Raw genomic sequence first — 20,649 nt, 5'->3', positions numbered from 1 at the left:
CGAAATGAAATTCAATTAGAGCACTTTGCGATTAACCCAAGGAGAGTTTTAAACATAGACAGCGCATGCTGAGTGCCGGTATTTTGAAATTACAAATTCACGCTGCCTAGAAGTATGCAGTGGAAGACGAATTGCCTTCTCGTTCCTTAGCTGAGAATTACCAGAATTGAATGCATATACCTTTGAAATTGTGGGAAAAATCAGCTAATTCCCGCCAAAAGCTTATTCAATTAGCATAATACACCGGTTAAGTTTGCGTTCGTATTCTCGTATTTTCGTATTCCTTAGCGCACCTTTAAACCGCATTCTTCTATGCCAGATTCTTAATTGAGTCGGATGGAAATCTGTAAAATACTTGGAGAACCATGAGAGAGCAAAATATTAGATGAAAACCGGAATTAGTTTAGAGAAGGAAGTGCGAGTTTCATTGTTGGTGAAAGTTTTCGTGCCGCAGCTATTAGCTTTTGTCTGTTTACAAATGGCCCTCGCAGTGGCTCTTTGATGCGGTCACTCGGGTTTTCCAGTTCCTAAGGTTGGAGAAAAACTTTGCGAGTTCTGTTCACCGCAAATTAAAGTGCACAAAATTCTAAAGTTCTCACTGAAATATTTGCGAGACAGCGACGCAGAGTCCCCCACAAAAAATAGCTTTGTTTCGATGGGGAAGGAAGGGCAAAGGGCGCAGGAAAACTGGCCGAGGGATTTTCTTCTGTGGTTTTCCCTCATTCCCCCCACTTTAAAAGCAACAGTTCGAAAAATTGCAGCCGCCTGCAATGGAAACCCGAACCCCCCCTCATCTCTCAAACGGAACGCCGCCAAGGCAAGTCTTGAGAAAATGTGCGGTTTCTGAGGTTCCCACTTGAGAAATCTAATTAAACAAATAGCAAAAGCTAAGCTTGGCTGTAAAATCCACACTGCAGCACACGAAAGGATATTAATAATAAGTTTCGGTTGACTGTACACGCAAAACTCGGCAACCAACCGGCAAGGAAGCCAAAATAATTCCAATCTATGAAACTTTCGGCATGCGGTCAATAACTTTTGCCAATGGAATTGTTCGGTTTTTGGTATTATCATAATATTGAGTTTATATGGAACACCGCAACAGATGGCGAAGTGGTTTTGTAAGAGTCCTTAAAAGCTGTAAAGTATTGAACATTTACGCTGAATTAATTGAGTGCCAAGTGACTCGGTGACTCAAATGAAAAGAAATGATCCCATTGATAAAAGTATAAAAGAAACTTGTCGTATGCAATAAAACGAATTTTATTTTTATTTTAATTAATTTTTGCATTTTAATTATAATTTTAATTATAATTTTTGCAGTCGTATTAATAGGACTTGGATATTCTTTCTTAACCACCCGATATCTTTAATATTTGTGTTGCTTAAATTACTTAAAAGCTTATTGTCTCCTCGCACTTATCACTTCAATTCAACAAGATCGCTAACTTGTAAAAAACAAGCGAGATATACATATATGTGATACAACTGGTCTAGGTTACATCAGTGTGCGTGCGACACATGTCGCCGCGGGTGTGGGGAGACTTCTTGAGTGGAGGTGGGGGTTGGGGGTGTGAGTGGGGTTTTTGGAACAGCCAAAACTCGGAGCGCGGGGCTGGTGAAAAAGGACAACTGTTGCTGCCGTACCTTTGCCACTTTTCTGCTTTTCCCGGTTGCCCGCCTTCCCCGCTTTTCCCGCTGCCTTCGCTGCCCTCCCGCGTCGGCCGGAAATGGCGTCAATGTCAACGTCGACGCCAAAATGCTCCTGTCATATAGATGTCCCCGTGTGGGCGTGCGTGTGTGGGTGTGCCGTCATGTGCGTGTGCGGTTGACAGCAGCACGTTTATGTCTATGGAATGTCCTTGGCACCAAGTTCGGCTCTACCAGCTCCACCAGCTCCCCCCTGCTCCTTCACGTGCGCGTTCACAGTCATTTATCATAAAAATATTTTTGCACTCTCATTTTTATAAACTGTATTGTTTCACACCAACCACCCAAAAACTCAGTGGCACTGAGCGAGTCGACATTTTTATGAAGCTAATTTGATGTTGTCATTCTTCATTTCTCATTTTTGTAGCGCCGTTTTCATTTTTACAGGCACATGTGTGTGTTGGTCTTCTGCGAGTAATAAGTCAAGTCGCAGGCAACCGGCAACTGGAACCGAAACACTGTGAGAAAAATCGCCAATGTTAGAACCTTCAAATTTCATATTCACAAGTCCTTTTATACGATGCAGATAGAAAATATACATTTTTCAAGCTTCGCATGCAGTAAACCTGATATTTGCATTCATTTTTAAGGAACTAGCATTTTTAGGAAAAGGTTAGACATGGTTTTCTCTTACATCACTGGGCATATTTCTTGCAATGCATTAAGAACATATGGAAAACGCTGAAATGTGCCCATAAAGCGCCACCTAACGGCCGTGCACTGAAAGTTAGCAAGGAACGAAACTCAAGTTTTAACTGTTTTCCACTCTCATAATATAGTTGGGAAATGGGCCCGGAAAATAAGAGGGGGAAATACAAAATTATAATCAAAGCACGTGGAATGAAGTAGAGATAAAGCTGCAGATTGTAAGTGTCGTACCCGGTTTTGTAATGCACAAGGTTCCCATAAAAAAAAGAGTAAAGAGGTACGTTAAAAAGTGAGTGTGAGTGTGAGTGAGAAAGAGAGAGAAAGAGAACAGGTAGAAGGTAAAGACCGCATAGTGAATATTAACAAGAAACCCGGTAGAGGTATTCTGATTGCTTTTAATTAATCGATTAAGTGCTTGGGAAATGGCTCACAATTTCCGAGATCTGCCGAGCAATGTAGGATGCTATATCGAAAGGACAAAGGCGGTTTGGTAAGCCGTCGCTTTTCCGGCCACACCCCCCATTTGCGCCGACGACTTTTCCTTTATGAGGGCATGTCAAAAGGAACAGCAGCCGATGTGGAATGAGATTAAGGACAACGACGGTGGGGAATGCGAGTATAAAAAGGACTTCCTCTTAGATGACGCTTTTAGCTAAATTGCGACAAAAATGGCAGGATGATTCGGGCGGGTAGGTGGGGCCGGGCCGAGGACTAAAATAATAAAAGAACAATGTCGAAAAGAAGTTGGGCACATAAATAAGCTCTCAGTGTCCCGCGTGTGTGTGTGTGTGTGTGTGTGTATGTGCGATTAGGATAAATGTCCTGTGGCTGTGTGTGTGTGTGTAGTGAGGTAGTGGGGGCAGTGGTTTGTGTGGGGCACCGGAAGCGGATATGCGCTGCAATTGTCATCCAAAGATGGGCTAAAATGCTTGCCTAGGTGGGCGCCATTATAATCATTATCCGTCCTCAGCTGTCCTTCAAGATTCCGCTTGTCCACCCACCTGCCACCTGCCTTATCCCACCCACCCAGCTCGATTTATTTGCGCATTTGTTTGCCTTTGTCGGCACTCATTCATATCACAAACTCATACCCCGCGGAGAAAAGCGAAGGGAAAACTCCTACATATGCTCCAATTTTTCCATTTTATTTATTAATAAAACCAGCGAAGCACGATATTCAGAAGATAGAACAAGTTCCCTGGTCACAAATCAAATATGAATCATTTATTCACTTGGCTTCATTCACTTCGCCTTTTGATTCGTTCTTAAACGAGTTTGTTTGCCTAAATGTATAGTCACTTTTGTTGAATAAACTTCGGATAGCTTAGCCAATTAGTAAATGTTTTTCGTTATATTAACTTAAAACTTTTCATTCAATATATTTTTAAAATAATTTTTTGTATATTATGGCTTATTGCTTATTATCACTTATTGGCCATTTATTTCACCTTGACTCTGTGTCCTCAGCAAATGCTTTCCTTCGATTTTCCTCGCTTTGCCCACCGCCCCTGGCAGCCACATTTTCCACCCACGCACCTCCCGCTTTTCCAGCTGTCATTCAGTGTATTTCCGCCTGTTCACAGTTAATTGCGGCTCAGCAGTTAATCGTCATTACGGACACATGTGGGACGCCCACGCCCAGGGGAGTTTTCCACACCCTGGAAAATCCCCGGCCACCAGCCAGACCGCCCTTAACCCCCCAATGAATGCCCCCCCACATATCACTTACAGGCTGCTCTGAGATGCCGTTTGTCTGTTTGCGGTTTTGATTGTCACTTGATGTGTTGTGATTATGATGTGTGCTCCTATCTGCCACGCCCACTGTGCCTACTTCGCCCACTGCGCCCACAGCACCCACTAATGTGGTGATTTGTGTAAATTTGCTTGTCGAATGCCCGTCGATTATGTTTGCTCTTGTTCGACAGACGTGTATTATTTTTTTTTTTTGGTTCTAGCTTACATCCCAAGAGCAGCGTTAAAAAAAACTTTTTCGGGGGCAACAAATTTATGCTCTCACCTGCTGCCAAACGCATAAAACTGAGCCAAAGGTAAAGAGGAAATCATAATTTCGCGCTTTTTACTTCTTTGTTTTCAAGCCAAAGTCAAAAGCGAAGGACAAGTGTAGCAGGTGCGTTCAATGCTCTCGACAACTTTAACACTTGCCCCCGCTTGCGAAAGTGGGTTAATATCTCAAAAGGTTTATGTGCCCTACTCAAATTTTCTCGGATTTCTTTCGGATGTTTAATTTGGTATTTTATAATTTTAAGGCAGGGGTTTACTTTCACTTTAAATACCAAGAGGTGTTATTAGAAATGATTTGTTTAACGCTGCATCCCAAAGCCAAAACCACTTTATTTAGGGAAAATCTAGAAGATGGAAAATTGGTTGGTTAAATGGAGGCACTGCAATAAATGGCTTCTTGTTGCCTGCCAAACAATGCCAGTGCACTTGAAGAACTATTTTTTTTATCGTTTTTACAGTTCGTGTTTGCTATCTGTGTCATACAGTCTCTCCTTTCCACTCACTCCCGCATGCTGTCCCTGTCTGACATCTTGCCTGTGCATATTTGAATACCCAACATGGCTCATATTCAACTAATTAGGCGAGTTTTGCAAATACATTTTCATTATTGTAATTCTGCACCGTAGGAAAAGGGGGCGTGGCAAACTGGGGGGTGTTCGGAATCAGCAAGAAATGAGTGGAAGTGGAAAAAAACTGCAGTAGCCAACATTCTGGCTAAAGTTTCCCATATGCTAGACAGGGGGCGGGGGGTGGTGGAAAAAGGACAGTGAGTGCAGCAGGGGTTTTATGGGGTAACAGACACCGACACATGTAGGCCGAGGCATTTGCATATGCATACGGAACGAAAAATTCCTGGAGGTAAAATGCAAAAAGCTGCAACTGCACAGCACAAAAAAAAATTTACTGAAAAAAAAAGGAAAAACAAAAAAAAAAGAGCTCACGTCACAGACAGGGACAGAGACAGAGGCGGAGTGGAAAAAAGGTAGAAACAAGGGGCTGAGAAGTTGGAGCCAGGGTCTAGTGGTTGGGTTTTCGGGTTTTGCGGGGCAGACTGCGGTGGCTTCACACTAAAATTGGCCCAGACTGGGAAATTGTGGGCCGTGAGAAAGAAGCGGGGGAAGAACTGGAAAAAAGTCGAGATTCGGAAAAACAAGAAGACGGAACGGAGAAAAGCTCACAAAAAAGTGAGTTGCGGAAGTAAGACTTACACGCAACCAGAGTTGATTGTCATAAAGGAAGACCACAAATTAGCACAATAAAAAATGCAAGGCAAAAGGATACAAACAATAAATACCTTGCTGCGATTTCAATTTCAAATGCAAAAGGCCCAATCATTTTTCTTTTGACTGTAATAAACAAGCGATTTTTTAAAACAAATTCATGGCTGCAAAGTATTTAAAGCCTATAAATATGAAATGTATTCGTTTTTTACAAAACGTGACTGTAGCTCCCATCCGCCTCCCATCACACCTCTATCTATCTAATATCTAATATCTAATCAGCTTGGCCTGCATATTTTCCAGATGTCCATTCTGCGTCCGTCGTCCTTCACTTCCCTTCCCATTCATTCCCGCTAAGCCCAAAACCATTAACACTTGTTTCTGTCATTTTACATGAAAAGCAGAAGCGCTTTGTTTCTGTGCAACAAACAATTTTCCTTGCCTCGCTGCCAACTGGCACCTCGCAACTGGTAACTGGTAACTGGTAACTGGTAACTGGTAACTGGTAACTGGTAACTGGCAACTGGCAACTGCCCGTGGCCTAGTCACATTTCCCGCCCACTTTCCCTGCGTCTTTCCTTTCATTTTTTTGACACGGGTATCCGTATCCTAGATTCGTTCGCAGCCAGGCTGTGTCCTCCGCCATTTATGGCCCGGTAATTCGCCAGCACTTTAGCGCCTGAATTTCGTAGTGCGTTTGCATTCCACCACCTTGAATAAAGTCCAGCTGAAATATATAGTATCTAGCAAATATCAAGATAGATTTAAGCTATTGTTGGAACCGTGAGCACTAATTAGCAGGAATAATAAGGTGGTGCCTAATAGTTATCTGTGCTTCCTTATATGTATATTTCCTTACATTTCATTAGGATTTAAGGAGCAGACCAGCCAGTTAAATTACCGCAGAGCACTGCTGGAGCACTGCTGGCAGCACTGCAAAGGGTTAAGGGCTTGGCATGTCAGCCAGCTGGACGAGGGTTCCGGCCACCGGAGCACCTCCTTCGCCTTTTACCCACGGTATGTACGTACTACCCATGACACTACTCATGGGCTGCAAACTTTCTGCACAGCCTGTCAACGTCAAGGAGTGGCCAACTGGCCTCCATGGCGGTGACTGTACTGCGCCCCCGGCCTAAAGGTGTTCGAAGAAAAGTTCTTGAGCCCCGTAGACTTGATGTTGGGTCCTCACCAGCTGATGCCCCCGTGATGGATGGGTCTCATGGCATCTAGAATTTTCTAGGATTTTTCACACTCATAGCCACTCAGTTGAAATTATTTGCATGATGTTCAGTTTTATGCCGTTTTAATAACTTCAACGCCATATGATTTGTTTCAAAAAGTTTGCCCAAGGAATTGCCCCTTTACGCTAGCTCCATAAATTTCAATGATGGTTTCTTTTTTGGCCATAAAGCGAAAGTAACACTGCATATATTCATTACCTGCAAATATTTTCATCTGCTCAAGAATGATATTTGTATTATTATGTAATTATTATAAATTATAAATTGTATACTCTCGATCAAATGGATCGCATTACCAATTTTTGGCAGTGTTACTTTCGCTTTATGGCCAAAAAAGAAACCATCATTGAAATCGAAGGAAATTCCTGTTGGTCAGCTCATCGAAGAGGTGTTGGATACTTGAGAATGGGATGAGGAGATGGCCTGAATAGCGATGCTGATGTGGCGGTGGACAAGGATATGGCTGTGGATGCCGATGCCGATGATGATGATGATAATGATGATGACTGAGCTTGCATAAACGAGTTTGCCCTTAAGTGTATGCGCATGCTGAAGGATGGGGCGGCGGATCGAAAGGAACTGGCTAAGGGGGACTCCAAAATGAGGTGGGGGGAGGTGGTGTAGGTGGGTGAAATGGGGGTGAAAGCGGGTCGCAAGGACGACAAGCAGAGCGAGGAGAATTTGTGCGTGAGCAGCATATTCGATGTGCCACACATACAGCCAAGTTATTTATGCAGACTCACATACAAAGCATGCAAAGATTTTGCATTACCCTTCCATCAGGCAACCACCATCCTTCCATTAACTCACCACCCACTATTCACTACCCGCTACCCACTATCCACTATCCACTACCTAGTATCAGCCATCCACCCACTGAATGGGCTCTGTGCCAGCACCAAAAGTAGCATCTGCCCGGGAGGTCCGCATACAATTAGCTGCAACTGTAATTAAAGCAATTGTATAATAAATCTTTTGCCAAATGGGAAAAGATCCAACTCACTCCTGGCTCTTTTTAACCCCAGCAGGTATATATAATCGGGAAGGGGGGCGAGAGGGGCTTAAGCAGCGGGTGCCAAGCGAAATGCTAGCCAAGGAAAAACTACGAAATTAATATAAATTTAATAGTTTGGCCCCTGGCATTTATGGAGGGCATAAAGCGAAGGCGGGTCGTTAAATGCATTCAAATGGATAAGCTAGAAAAAAAAGACGAACAGAATGCCCTGCAAAATATTTCACAGTTAGTTTTGGAAATGTGCTTGCTACATTTCACTTGAATAACAAAACTTCAAAAGGTCAAATTTATTCAGTTTTACTGTCTGACCGAACCAGTTGGCATTATTATATTTTGTATCAGCAAAACCCGAAAGCCACAGAAAAATTGCTTGAATGTTAGGAAAATTTTTCGGCGAAGCTCAGAATCCCATTTAAATGTCTGGTCATCGATCGCGACACGTTCGCCGTCCGGCAGCGGAAATAGTCCGCGAACTGAGGAATCTTCGATCCTCGCCTCTGCGAATCGACGACGAGAACGAGGCATGGGCGGAGGGCTACGAGAAGCCGCCCACTCCAGATCTTCCGGTGACCAGTCGCGATCAATTGGAGCAGCTACGTTTGAGTCGCCACCGTATTGGCCTGCTCCTGATCCGTCCCGCTTTTGAGCAGGCCGTCACTGGGTGCTTTGTCCGGGTGAACGTCAATGGCCAGGAGGAGTTGCCCGATCATCGGATCGCCGAGGTGCTGGGCATCTGCGAACTGGACTTTGGCTACAAGGTGGAACAAATACCCACGAATGTAGCGCTGAGGCTGCGCTACGAGGACCTGGTGATGCAGCACGAGATCAACGATGTATCCAATTTGGCCTTTACCCAGGATGAATTCGAATTGTGGCGCGATAACTGCGTTAACCAGGCCCTCAGTCCACCCACCACCCACATGGTGACGCGCAAGAAGGTCGAGCTGTACAACGCCCTGCAGTCCGAGGCCAAGCCATTATCCCTTATCCAAAGGACCTTCTCCTTCGCCCTGAGGCCCCCGCAGAAAAGCGGCATCATGGAGCGACATGGCGCCGTTTATCCCTGGCGATTGAAGCATCCCCTCCCGTTCGTGCCGCAACCACCGATCATGCCACTGCCTAAAAATCCGCCCAGGGGTCTCACCTACCGCCCCAAACTAGAAACCGTAGCAGAGGAGGAGGAACCGGAGGACAGCGGCACTGGCACTGGTATTAGCAAAATCTAAACCAAATTAATTGACAACTTTTACTTGTTAAACATTTATTCAGCGAAGATATTGACAATTGGCACAACTTTTAATGGCTTGTTATCATAAATAATTATAGTAATAATTGATCGGCAAATTATTGGACTTCAATATGGAAAACCCCATCATTAAAATGTGTTTAAAAGTTATCCTTCGAAGTTCATGAAAAATATAAACGCAAATGTCAATTTATTTTGTAAATTTGGAAGTTTTTTTGGCTACCCACATACGCTTTAATAAAAAGTTTTGCTAGCATTTTAAACATTTTAAGAAATGCATAAGTTCAAGGGTATCGTGTAAAATGCGCTTTGGAACTTACACTTTTACAGCCGCTATAAATTCGAGAAATTAAATGTTTAAAATTAAATGATACAATGTAGGAGCAGGGAGTGAAATTGGGGACACTAAAATGCTGTGCAATTAGCAGTGAAAGCAGTGAAAAAGCAAGGAGATTGAGATGGCTAGGTGGCCAGCAATTCGACCCCTTTGAACAGTTTTTGTCCAAGGTGTGGCGCCACCTAGCGGCCGGTCCCCGCAGATTTGGGAACAACTTTGGCACGCTAATGAACAACAAACTTGGAGCAACGTAACGAGGAACGACGAGAAACGAGAAATGGCAACAAAATATCGTCAATAGGGCAAAAGAAATTACGGAAATTAAATGAAATGCAATTAACCAGCTAAATGAGCGAGAGTCCGCGAAAAGGAGGCGTTTTCCAGGGGGAGGTGCGGGATAGGGGGCGTGGTTAACAACCAACGACTGATGAGCAATTAGGAAATGTAAAATTAGCAAGTGAACTTGGCTAAAAAGAAGCGAAGACAACAAGGCAATTAATTAATATTTAATTGATTGCAAAAATTCTGAGGGAAATTCGGTGGGTAGTATTTTCCACAAGCTTCTTGGATTGTGAGTGTGTGCATTTTCTTTTTGTTTTTTTTTTTTGTAATTTTTTCATTGCGTAATTACGTTTGTCCAGCAAATGTTTTTCCCCTGTTTATGTCGTTTTATTATTACATTTTTCTGTTGGTTTGCTTTATGATTATGCATGTTTTTTCCGGCTACTTTATTTTACATACACAAAAATGTCACTTAATAAATTTTACGACTGTTTTATGTTGTCGCTCTGGCCCTAAAAACGGCAACGAAATAGAAGGTGGGATGGCCATAACACGCCCACTACAACACGTAGTATCCATAAATATAAAAAAAGGGGCCGGGACACGCCCACACATGTGGAGGCTGGAGCTGCTAAACCCTTGTGTTTGCATGTGCCTCTCCCACTCCACTGCAGTCCATTCCATTCTATTCTATTATTCGGCTCTTCCCCTTTACTCCTTCCCCTTTCGTCACGCACATGCCCTTTTTGTTTCACTTTTTTGTGTTTTTTTGTTGTTGTTGTTTTTGTTGTTGTTTTTGGGGCCTACTCCTGTTGATTCCCCATGATTTGGCTAAATTAATTTCGGGCCATTCTGATGTTGCAGGGGCTTGGGCGTAATTAAAAGCCCAATGCAAAAAGGGAGAAAAATAAAAAAGATTTAGGGCCAAGGAGGGGCCCAAAACATCATGAGTTATGAGCGAGAGATGCTTTCAAGTGGCTTTACGGGGAACCTTGTAAATTTGCCATGAAGAAAAGGGCAAATAGCTCACCCCGGCCTGAAATGTCCTGAAAACTTTTGAACATTTTAATTTGCCCTTGCATTTGTTTTTTTGTTTTTTTTTTCATTTTTTTTTCACCAGTTTCCCTGTCGGCGAAAGTCATTTCCATTGTTTAGAGGCGGCACATGTTTGGTATTAACCCCTCGACTTTGAGTCCTTGACTTGACTCTTTTTGCTCTGTGTTCTGAAACAGTTTGGATGTTGATGTTAGGACTTTTGGTTGGATTAAATGCGCACTTCCACCTGGTGACATATCCTTTGGCTCCTGTTACTTGGGCTTGTTCTTCTTTCAAAAATAAATGCACTTGCAAAATGCCCGTTTCCAAAACTCTGTGTCTCAGCTATTCTTAATTTAGTGCTAACTAAATTCGTGTTTTGCCTTCATGTACTATGGTTGAGGTGTTTAGTAATCTAGGATTCATAGCAAATAAGTTGCCACCACCTTGAAATGTAGGTTTTTCTCTCAGTGCTTATAAAAATGAATGAGAATGAGTGGTTCGGCAAGATGGTCGGCAATCAGCGAGCATCAGAATCCAACGTTGAACTTTCGGCCAAGAAATCATGGAGGTTGGTGTGCGGGGCGAAAGGAGAGGAAAGGAGGGGGTCGCTTGTCATGGCATCAGTCAAAAACTTTGCCAGCAACTGAATTATGTCATTTGCTTGACATGGTCCCACATCGCTCCTCATGGGATAATATATATGGATCGGGGACATGAACAGGACCAGGGGCGTCATCTGCAAGGGGTAAATAGCAGCACACGTATAGCATAGAAGTAGAAAAAAAAACAAAAAAAAACAAAACCTTACGGGGCAGGTACAAAAGGAAAATAAACTTGCGGAAACCGAATTGGAATGAAGACGATGAAAATGCCAGCAGCAGCAATCAAGCACAGTGAATCGAGAATAGAAAATAACATACTCGTAAAACGTAAAATAATGGTTTTGATATGAAAAACTGTTAAATGTATTTATTGTAAATATTGGAAATACGCAATTTTGATTTTTGTCTATATTACTTAACTTATCGATGATTTCTACTAGTGGCACTGTGCGTGTGACGTGGCCGCTATTACATAGCCGCATATTTTGCGTTTTCACATTTTCCGCTTTTCATTTCGCCGTCGTCCGCCGCTGTCGCTGCTTCTGCGGAACTGCCTTGAATATTTTTCTTCAATTTTATTAAAATTATGGAAATGAATGAAATATCTGCTGCATCCCATGCCGTCCAATTCCACCCCATTCCACTCCACTCCATTCCGCCGCCCTTTCCCATTTACCCGGCGCATCTTTTGAGCAAAGAATTTATCGAAAATTGCAGCAGCTGCAAAATTGTCTTCCACTTCTTTCCCTGCCGTTTTCCCGCTGTCTCCGACCGCTTTTCCCAGTGGCTTGCCTAGTGGCTCTGCTACTCCGGTACACACCTGGCCAGTGGCAAGTTTAATAATCCGTTTCGCATTTTGCGTTGATGCGAAATCAATCGATGTGCATCGAAAATTCCCGGAAGGAGCAGCAAGATGGAGCTCCAAGGTGGGGCAACTGGGATGCATAAATCCAACTCATTTGCATGGCCAAGGAATCAAGGATGAGCCGCCGGCAATGCCATCCACTCGAAGGATAGTCCTGTGGGGGTAAGACCCCCCATCACCCTCCTGCCTTCTGCCACCTGCCATTCCCTATGCCACATACCATACAGCGCTCAAGCAAAATATACTTTAAGCAATCAAAATATTGCTATTATATCTAAATGTTTCAAAATTTAAGTCATTAATATACTGCAGGACACACAAAAAGATAATTTACTCTCTAATCAATATTTTTTTAATGTATATTTGGCTAGTAGACTAACATTTTTTAAAGTGCACCTTGTAATTTTGCATTTGCTAATTACCGAACAGAAGCGTGATTCGTGATTCTAAGTTTACAAATCGGATTCGTTTCCCTTGGCGGAAAACCCTCCCGCCTTTTCATCTCGCGGACTTTTTCATTTTCTCGACCAACTTTTTAGCATTTCCCTTCCTCAAGGGCTTCGCTCATTTAGCTAGTTAATTGCATTTCATTTAATTTTTGCAATTTCTGTAATTTCTTTTGGCTTATTGACGATATTTTGTTGCCATTTCTCGTTACGTTTTTCCACCCGGAAAATCCTTAAGTTTGTTGTTCATTAGCTGCTCCAGGGCTGCAGGGGCTATCCGCCAGGTGGCGCCACCCAAGGAAACGAAGTTTTTTTTAAAAAAAAAAGCAGAAAAAAAAACAGTTTTTGCTCAACTCAAAACGGGGATTTTGTCTTCCGTTTCCTGTGCTTTCACCCGCTGACTGCTAATTGCTTTGCATTTTAGTGGAAAACCCCCATCGTCTATGCCATTGAAATGCGTTGACAATTGGATTTTTGGCAATATATTTCGCATTTCCTCACTCGAGGGGGTTTTTGCAATCAATCACAGGGGGTCTACGTCTATTGCATATGTTACGGCAAATCTATTTCGGTCATATGTGCACACATTTTTACAGTATTTTTCCCCGTTGCCTGCCGCCTTATATATCCAAAAATTTTCCATTCTTCATTCCGCCAATGGTAACATGTGTCTTTGCTTAATTTTCATAGTAATGTGTTAAAATATTTTGCTGCTTTAGACTAAAGCTAAATATTCATTAACATTATATTGTTATATTTTTACGTTAAAGTAAAAAATTAATGTGGTTATATAGCTTTGTTGAGCGACCGAATTTTGCACTTTTTTCTTGATTTTCCTACCGAATTTCTGGCCACGAATTTCGAGCGCCTGAGGCTTATGGATGACAATTAGTATCTCTGCTGGTTGGCTGCTGCTGCTGCTGCTGTTGCTGTTGCTGTTGCTGTTGCTGTTGCTGTTGCTGCTGCTGCTGATGATGATATCCTGGCCATGTCCAGTTCCTGGGACCAGTTGCAGTTGACAGCTTAGAAAAATCACCGCAGGAGCCTCAAGTGTTTTCCTGCGGAACTTTGATAAAGTATTTGTTGGCTAGACAAATGTGACATATCTGTGGGTGCTGACAATACCCTATTCTCAAACACCCACCCATCACACTGCACTGCAAAAAAAAAAAAAAAATTGTCTGCAATATGTAAATGAGTCAGAAAAATTACCAAGAACCATTGAATTGATGTGCAACTGTTTCACATGAAATGCTTGTAATAGTAACCATTATTGTTATTATTTAATATGCATTCTTTAATAGTTATCCGCACTTTGAATTACACTTTCTTGGGCCGCTTTTCTCAGTACAGACCCCACGATGACTGGACAATCTGTCATTAGTCATCTTTAAGTGGCGTTGAGTGGAATTATGTAAAGAGCTCTCTGCCTTCTGTCGTCCCACACTGAAATTAATCTTATTTAATTTGAATTTTTATTCAAATAATGAAAACGCGTCGCCGAGAAAGTTTTGTCCTGTTCCTGGCGAATTTCTCCCTTTTTGTCCAGGGCCCTTCTTTATTATTACTTATTATTAAATGGCCGCGGACAGTCGAGGGGCTTTGGGCCCGAAGGGGGGCGTGGCACGTGCTTCTTGTGGAACACTTTCCAATTTGTTGGAACCCCGGCAAGCTCGAAAACAATTTGTGACCCCGAGAACTGCAAACAAGCCCAACAATGAGAGCAAACAAAGTTCTTGGCTATATATATGAAGGCAGCGGGAAGGAGGGGGGCGGGATCATATGCCACCTGCGGCGGGGGGCGGGATTCAGTTGGCGGGGAGTGCTGTGTGCTGGGCCAGAGGGGGTGGACAGAACTGGGCGGCAGTCGTGTGTCATTCTGCGGCAGTGCGCGGCACGAAAATGATTTATGAGTGAGCTGGGCCAATGGTCTCCTTTTTGCAATGGGGATCACGGGGGAGCACGGGGCTCAGGCGGTTTGGTGACCCCAGAGCAGCTTTAAATAAATGACAGGGTCAAGGGGATGGCGGTTCACAGGTCTCGGACTCTCATCACATTTGCCCCATGCGAACGCGAAGAGCGCTGCACTATTTGAAACAAACGGGGAGCATTGCTATTTGGTTTATGAAGTATAGTATATTTAAATAATTACTCAGTACTGGTAAGCTTATTGATTGAATTGCAAATGCGAGTTAGTTTTTGTCAGTCTGGCGAATAAGAGACATGAATATGCAGCTGGTTGACCCCCAGTATTTTGCCACAACACGTCAAATGGAGCTCCAGATATAGTGAAGCACGTTTATCCAAGAAGGAATTTAATTTAAATCCAATTGCACTCTTGAAGTTTAATGCCAAAACAGAGCGAGACTGGGTTCCTTTTTGAGGATGCTGCGAAATTGAAAGCATTTTTAATTTATTTTTTTTTCTCTCGTCCAAAGATTCATTGTCCTGGCAACCTATTATTTCTTATTCGGGTATCCTGTCGCCTTGGGCCGACTTTTTAATTGCATTAACACGCTAATGTAAGTCGCATAATGCCGACAGCTGTCCTCCGCCCCGATTTTGGTTGGAAAGCCTCGCTTATTACATATTTATGTTTATACTTTCCCTTCTTTTTTGGACGTTCTTCCCCCGCAGAACGTTGAATAAATTTTAATTGTCTTTGGGTGTCCTCTGGTGTTCCCAGCGCCTTCGGGCGGGGCATTAAAAAATATTGCTTTGGAACATATGGACTCCGTCGGTTCCTCCTCGGCCTTTCCTTTTTTCACCATCCCCCAACGCCATTGCTGCGAAATAGTAAAAGCTGGCCGAAATTAGCAGGCCGCCAAAGGGACAAGGAACATTTCCTTCTTACCTGTTGGCCATAAAATAAATTCCATTATACGAGCCTTTGTTGTTTGCGGGCCAGTGTTTTTCGGCTGGAGGTTTTTCGGTGCTCGATTCTCGGTAATAATAATAAAAGCCCAAATGACAAGCACAACAAAATGGGGAGTGTTTTAGCTATGCGATTCGATTCGGCAGGAGCCGAACAAGATGGAATGACAACCAGATTATGGCGGAGAAATACAATAAACACGAATGCTTCGTAACGAATGCTTGTGATTTAAAAGCTGGATATTTTTGCATGGCTTAGGAGTAGTGAGTGGGAGTAGTAACTAAGAACCGACACATCTTGGGTTCTAGTTTTAGGGAATATGGCCAACATAATAATTCCCCAATGGATATACATTTTTAAACAGCTTAAAAGGCCCAACGCGGTGACGGTAAAATGGAATTTAATATATCTGACGCCCAACCAAAGAATGTGAGACCCAGTGGGCTCAAAAAGTGAAAGACTCACTGAAATTTCTCCCCAAAAAAGGCCATTTTGCGTATATCTAATTTTATCTGGGTCCAGGGCGAAACAAGTTACACAGGACCATCCCTATCGTTTCGGTTCTGTCCTCCTTTAGGAATCGTCTCAGATTTACGCAGCTCACTGGACAATCATAAAGAGGGTAATGCTCTCTAACAAATGGATTTTGAAAAAACAAATTTTTTCAATTTTTGCATTTTCAATAAGGACCATCATCAAATGTACATGGATCGATAGGGAATTTTGCTACGAATTCAGAGAGGTATGACAAACTAGTTTTGGACAATTCTTTTTAATGCTATCGAAGAAATACTGATTATTTTTAACTGAAAACCACAAAAATAAAAATCAGATATTTCCATACGGGGTTTTCTCCATAACTTAGTCAAAAATGGTGGCACAGCTAAAATGGTTTATTCTCAGGAGCTAAAAGGGCTTTAAATACAAATGCAAGAAAATACATCATTCGCTTAATTTAAGGTAAGAATTGTAAATATTGGTCAAACTTTGATTGCGTAAATATTGCCTAAATATGACAGCAAATGTTGTAATAACCTGATTATTTGCAGACGGACTTCGAGCAGATGAAATGTTTTTGGCTAATTTGCAAATTCCATTTGCCAAAAGTCAGGTGCTCACATCCAATGATGAAAGTACTTAGCATTTTGTATTTAATTTTCATTTCTGCATTTGCAATTCAACTTTTCACTCTCACCGCACAAAAAACATAGGAAAAGCTTTGGGGCGTTCTAAACACGTACCTTTTGCGTACAGTTGCGTTCAGCAGAATAGTGTTACCATTTAGTTGTTCAAGGCTTTTGTTTATAATAAAATTAACAGAACTTGATGTTGAAAATTTTCAAATAAAATTAAGTTTAACCAATAATAACATTAATAAATAGTATTTTGAAGTTATTGCTATCCACATTCTAAACATTAAACTATGCCCACTTCAAAATAGCATATGACTTCATTTTGGTAGGAAGTTGGTGGTAGTTCCATTAATTGCAGCACGGGTGTGAGGACAGCAGGGCCATGGGATCAGTTGATGTGTCATAAAAACTATTTTCCATTGAAATTTTGTTACACGAGACAAGAACAGAGTCAAAGTAATCAGGGCCCCCGGTGGGCAGGTGGGCAGATGGGCAGGAGGGGGTTAAGGCCCCCAACGACAGTTTCCGGACAAATTGCTCGGGCCGGGTATGGGTTAAGTGCGGGAGTGTCGAGTTCAGGTTGGCGAAACTTTTTACGGCAGAACATGTGCGGGCATGCAAAACATTTGAAAATGTTAATTAAATTTCTCCATGCACTTCGTCTTCTAATTGGGCGGGAAATTGGCATCGGTTCGGGTTGGGTTGGGTTGGGTTGGGGCGGTAAAACACGTTTTCCCAGGCCCACAATTATATTTTCGGGCCACTAATCAGGTTGAGTTGTCCTTCTGCGATTAATTAATGCGGACATTTCGTTGGCACTGCATTGCATGCCAATTGTTTGTGCCAAAAAATACACACCTATTGAGATCTCTGAGTACACGTGTACATATGTACGAATGGTATATTATTTAAATTTCTGCAATTGTTACTGCTATAATGGCCGTACGTAATTTGGCTAGAAATCGAAAATGTTGCGTGCATAAATTAAATGCAATTTATGTCAAAAGTTCAAAATAATCAATGGATAAACGGCACTAGTAAATCACACAGCTGATTTGAATTTCCACCTTGCTGATGCAAATCGTTAACAGTGTAATCTGGCAAACTTAGCATTCCCAGTTATTAAATAGTTATAAAATGCTTGTGGCTAGAAATTCTTTGCAAGTTGTTTAAATTATTTTAATAGTGGTTGCAATCTCGCCTATAAAAAATATAGCAATTTGTAGTCATATTGCTGTGGAATCCCTTTGTGTGGGCTTGCAGTAAAAGCCAAGTATTTTAACGATCGGAAGTTTCGTTGGCTGCAATTAGAACAAGTGGCCAGGACAGGATGTCACCTGATATTTTTTTTCCTACCACGTCGGCCACAAAGTCGCAAAGGACTCTTAAGGAATCCTAGGCCATAGGAAATCCATTCTGCCCTGCTGTTGCGAGGGACGTTGGTCAAAGGATTTTATTAGTTTTTCGTTTATTCGCCGACTGCGTTAACTTTTCCGCTCAGCTCAACTCGGCTCGGCTCGACTCCTTCCTGGCCGTGTAATTTCTTTATATTTGTGGCTTTTATTGCCGGCCACACAGGGCCAAGTCCGAGTCCTTGCTGTTTGCCTTTTGCTGCCTCGTTGTTGGTTTTGCTAATTTTTATTTATGTTCTTAAATGCTCCTTGCCGTGCCAACGGGCCACGCATTTTTATTAATTTTATTTCAGCGTGATTATTGTGATTAGTTAGCCTCCCCTCTCGCTCTCCTCTTCCTTTGGCCGTTTTATTTATTTGTGCGACGACTTTGTCGAAGTAATTTTCATAAATATTTGCCTCCCTTTTCCTGCGGCTGCGGCTACGACTGCGACTGGGGAGTCGCCACTTTTTGTTGGCCGACGCTTTATTAGGATTAATTAAGAGAAATACGTTTCGGGGATCGAAGGAAATTTGGCATAATAAATTAAATTAGCATATACGTTTATATGTCCTCTTTGAACTGCGGAACCGAGTTGATTGTAATTAAAAATGTGAATATTTAAGATATTATAAAAAAATTTTTATAAAGCCAACCAGTTTCGCTGAGCCGTAAACCAACTAAATGTGATACAATGCAAAGTGGGTGTTGGGAAAGTAAAACGTAGAAAGTAGAAAGTTGAAAGTGCATTAAACCTGCGATGAAGCCTATGTGGCAAACGGTAAATCGCCTCAATTTCCACCTTTCAACATGTCTCGACATATCCGCGTTCTCCGTCTTCGTCCTGCCTGTGTGTGTGTGTGTATGTGTGTGTGTGCCAGGACATGTGTGTGTGCGTGCTGAGTAGGCTCTTGAGCCGCACAACACTTCCGGTTGCCACTTGTGAGCGAAAAGCTTTTCAGCCTTTGAGTGTTTTTTGTGGCAGGAACAAGGAGACATTTCAGACATCCCGTCCTCTTTTTTTTTGCTTCCTCCTACCCACCCAGCGCTTGTGTGTTTGTCTCACAATAACATAACTAAAAGGGAAAACTAAAGGCCATTTTTCGACTAATAGATACCCTGCAAATGCATATCATAACCTATACAAGAGCAGATACATAGATAAATTTATATTTGCAAACGCAATGGAAACTCCATTGAACACTTTCCTAATCCACCTTTTTTATTTCCTTATGGCTTTCTTTACTCGGAATATGTGCTTTTATGACCAATTTGACGAATGACCCCCGCTGGAATGGGTTAAAGCGGAAATTCGCTGGTCTTGGAATATTGGAAGTTCGATGCCACCGATTTCTGCCTAATTTATTCGCTCGCATCGCTCATAAATAAACCAAAATTGGTTCAAAGGGAACGCAGACGAAGTTGACTTATTGAATTTGCCTAAACGGGGCGGGAAAATAAAAGAAGAACGCCGACGAGGCCGCCAATAAAAACATAAGAGCAACGCGTAATCATCAAGGGGAAATGCCTAAAGCTCGTGAAGGTCGTCGGTGCGGGAAGGTAGGGGAAGGTGGGGGCGTGGTCGGTCCTAGAAAACGCCTTAATGCCCCGTCTAATGGTGCAAATAAATTTCAACTAAGGAATTTTTATAGAGAGAGTCATAAAACCAAATGGCTGCCAATGTTTTGCTTTCCCCCCTCGTCGTAGTAACGTTAATAGCCTTAATTGAGCGTCTGCCACGCCCACTTATTTGTTTATTAGTGCGCCCATGCCCATGCCCATGCCCATGCCCATGCCCATGCCCAAAAACAACAACACGGTAAGATGTGCGGGAGAAAACATCATGCTGGAATTTTCATTTGCCGTTGACAATAAAAAGACGTGGCCAAATAGAAAGGTGCACTAGAGGAAAACATTATTTTTTTTTTTTGAAAAATAAACATGTTTTTTTAAGGCATAAAACAAAAAGCTTGTCTAATGATGGACGCAACGCCAAGCATACGCGCAGCTTGAAGTAGTATGAACTCGATCATTACATTTAACTATTTTTCTCACTGCACTTCAGTCTTATTTTCTTACATCTCTCCAGCAGCATTCGCAGATTCCTGCAGCTTTTTCGTCAGTCGAATAATTTTCCACCTGGAATTCGCAGAGATATTTTTTAAGGGTGCTTGCCACGCCCACCGCCCATAATTATCAGAGTGTGCAACTGCTTGTGTTTGTGTGCGTGTGTGTGCATTAAATCTTCTGCTGCGGGTCAAGTTTAAAGATTCAATTTCCGAGGCAGCGGGAAAAAATCCATTAAAATTGTTAAATGCACCGTTGGCAGTTTTCCACATCCTGTCTTCTTCTTCGCCATTTCCTTTGCACTAATTTGCATGTGTGGGTGTGGGTGTGTGTGTGTGTGTGTGCGCCCTGGTCGGTGAGGTGTAACGATGTCGCCTGAAGTATGGCGCTGCAATTTGCTCCGAGAGTCAAATGGATTTGACCTTAGCCACATGGGCTTGTCGAGTGGAGGGGGGCGTTGAGGTGGCTGGGTGCTGCAGTATGCTGGACCAGCACTAATGCTTAAGCTGA

At 42.5% G+C, this 20,649-nt stretch overlaps 2 protein-coding genes and 1 long non-coding RNA gene across 4 annotated transcripts in view; 2 read left to right on the top strand and 1 right to left on the bottom strand.

Moving 5' to 3' along the window:
• The window catches only part of LOC120456553, a 163,472-nt gene that overhangs the window by 62,415 nt on the left and 80,408 nt on the right, over positions 1 to 20,649 (top strand). The gene's annotated exons all lie outside the window — the stretch shown is intronic.
• LOC120456532 (protein white) overlaps positions 1 to 20,649 on the bottom strand; it is a 35,858-nt gene that overhangs the window by 11,472 nt on the left and 3,737 nt on the right. The gene's annotated exons all lie outside the window — the stretch shown is intronic.
• LOC120456541 (RNA polymerase-associated protein Rtf1) lies at positions 8,102 to 9,188 on the top strand. Its single transcript, XM_039643420.2, has 2 exons — positions 8,102 to 9,065; positions 9,126 to 9,188. The coding sequence occupies exons 1-2, from the start codon at positions 8,273 to 8,275 to the stop codon at positions 9,170 to 9,172; spliced, it is 840 nt and encodes a 279-aa protein (XP_039499354.1). The 5' UTR covers positions 8,102 to 8,272; the 3' UTR covers positions 9,173 to 9,188.

This window comes from Drosophila santomea, chromosome X (assembly GCF_016746245.2).
Source record: "Drosophila santomea strain STO CAGO 1482 chromosome X, Prin_Dsan_1.1, whole genome shotgun sequence".
Classification (NCBI taxonomy): domain Eukaryota; kingdom Metazoa; phylum Arthropoda; class Insecta; order Diptera; family Drosophilidae; genus Drosophila; species Drosophila santomea.
Note: the sequence above shows the minus strand (reverse complement) of the source record. Positions and strands in the feature narration are given on the sequence as shown.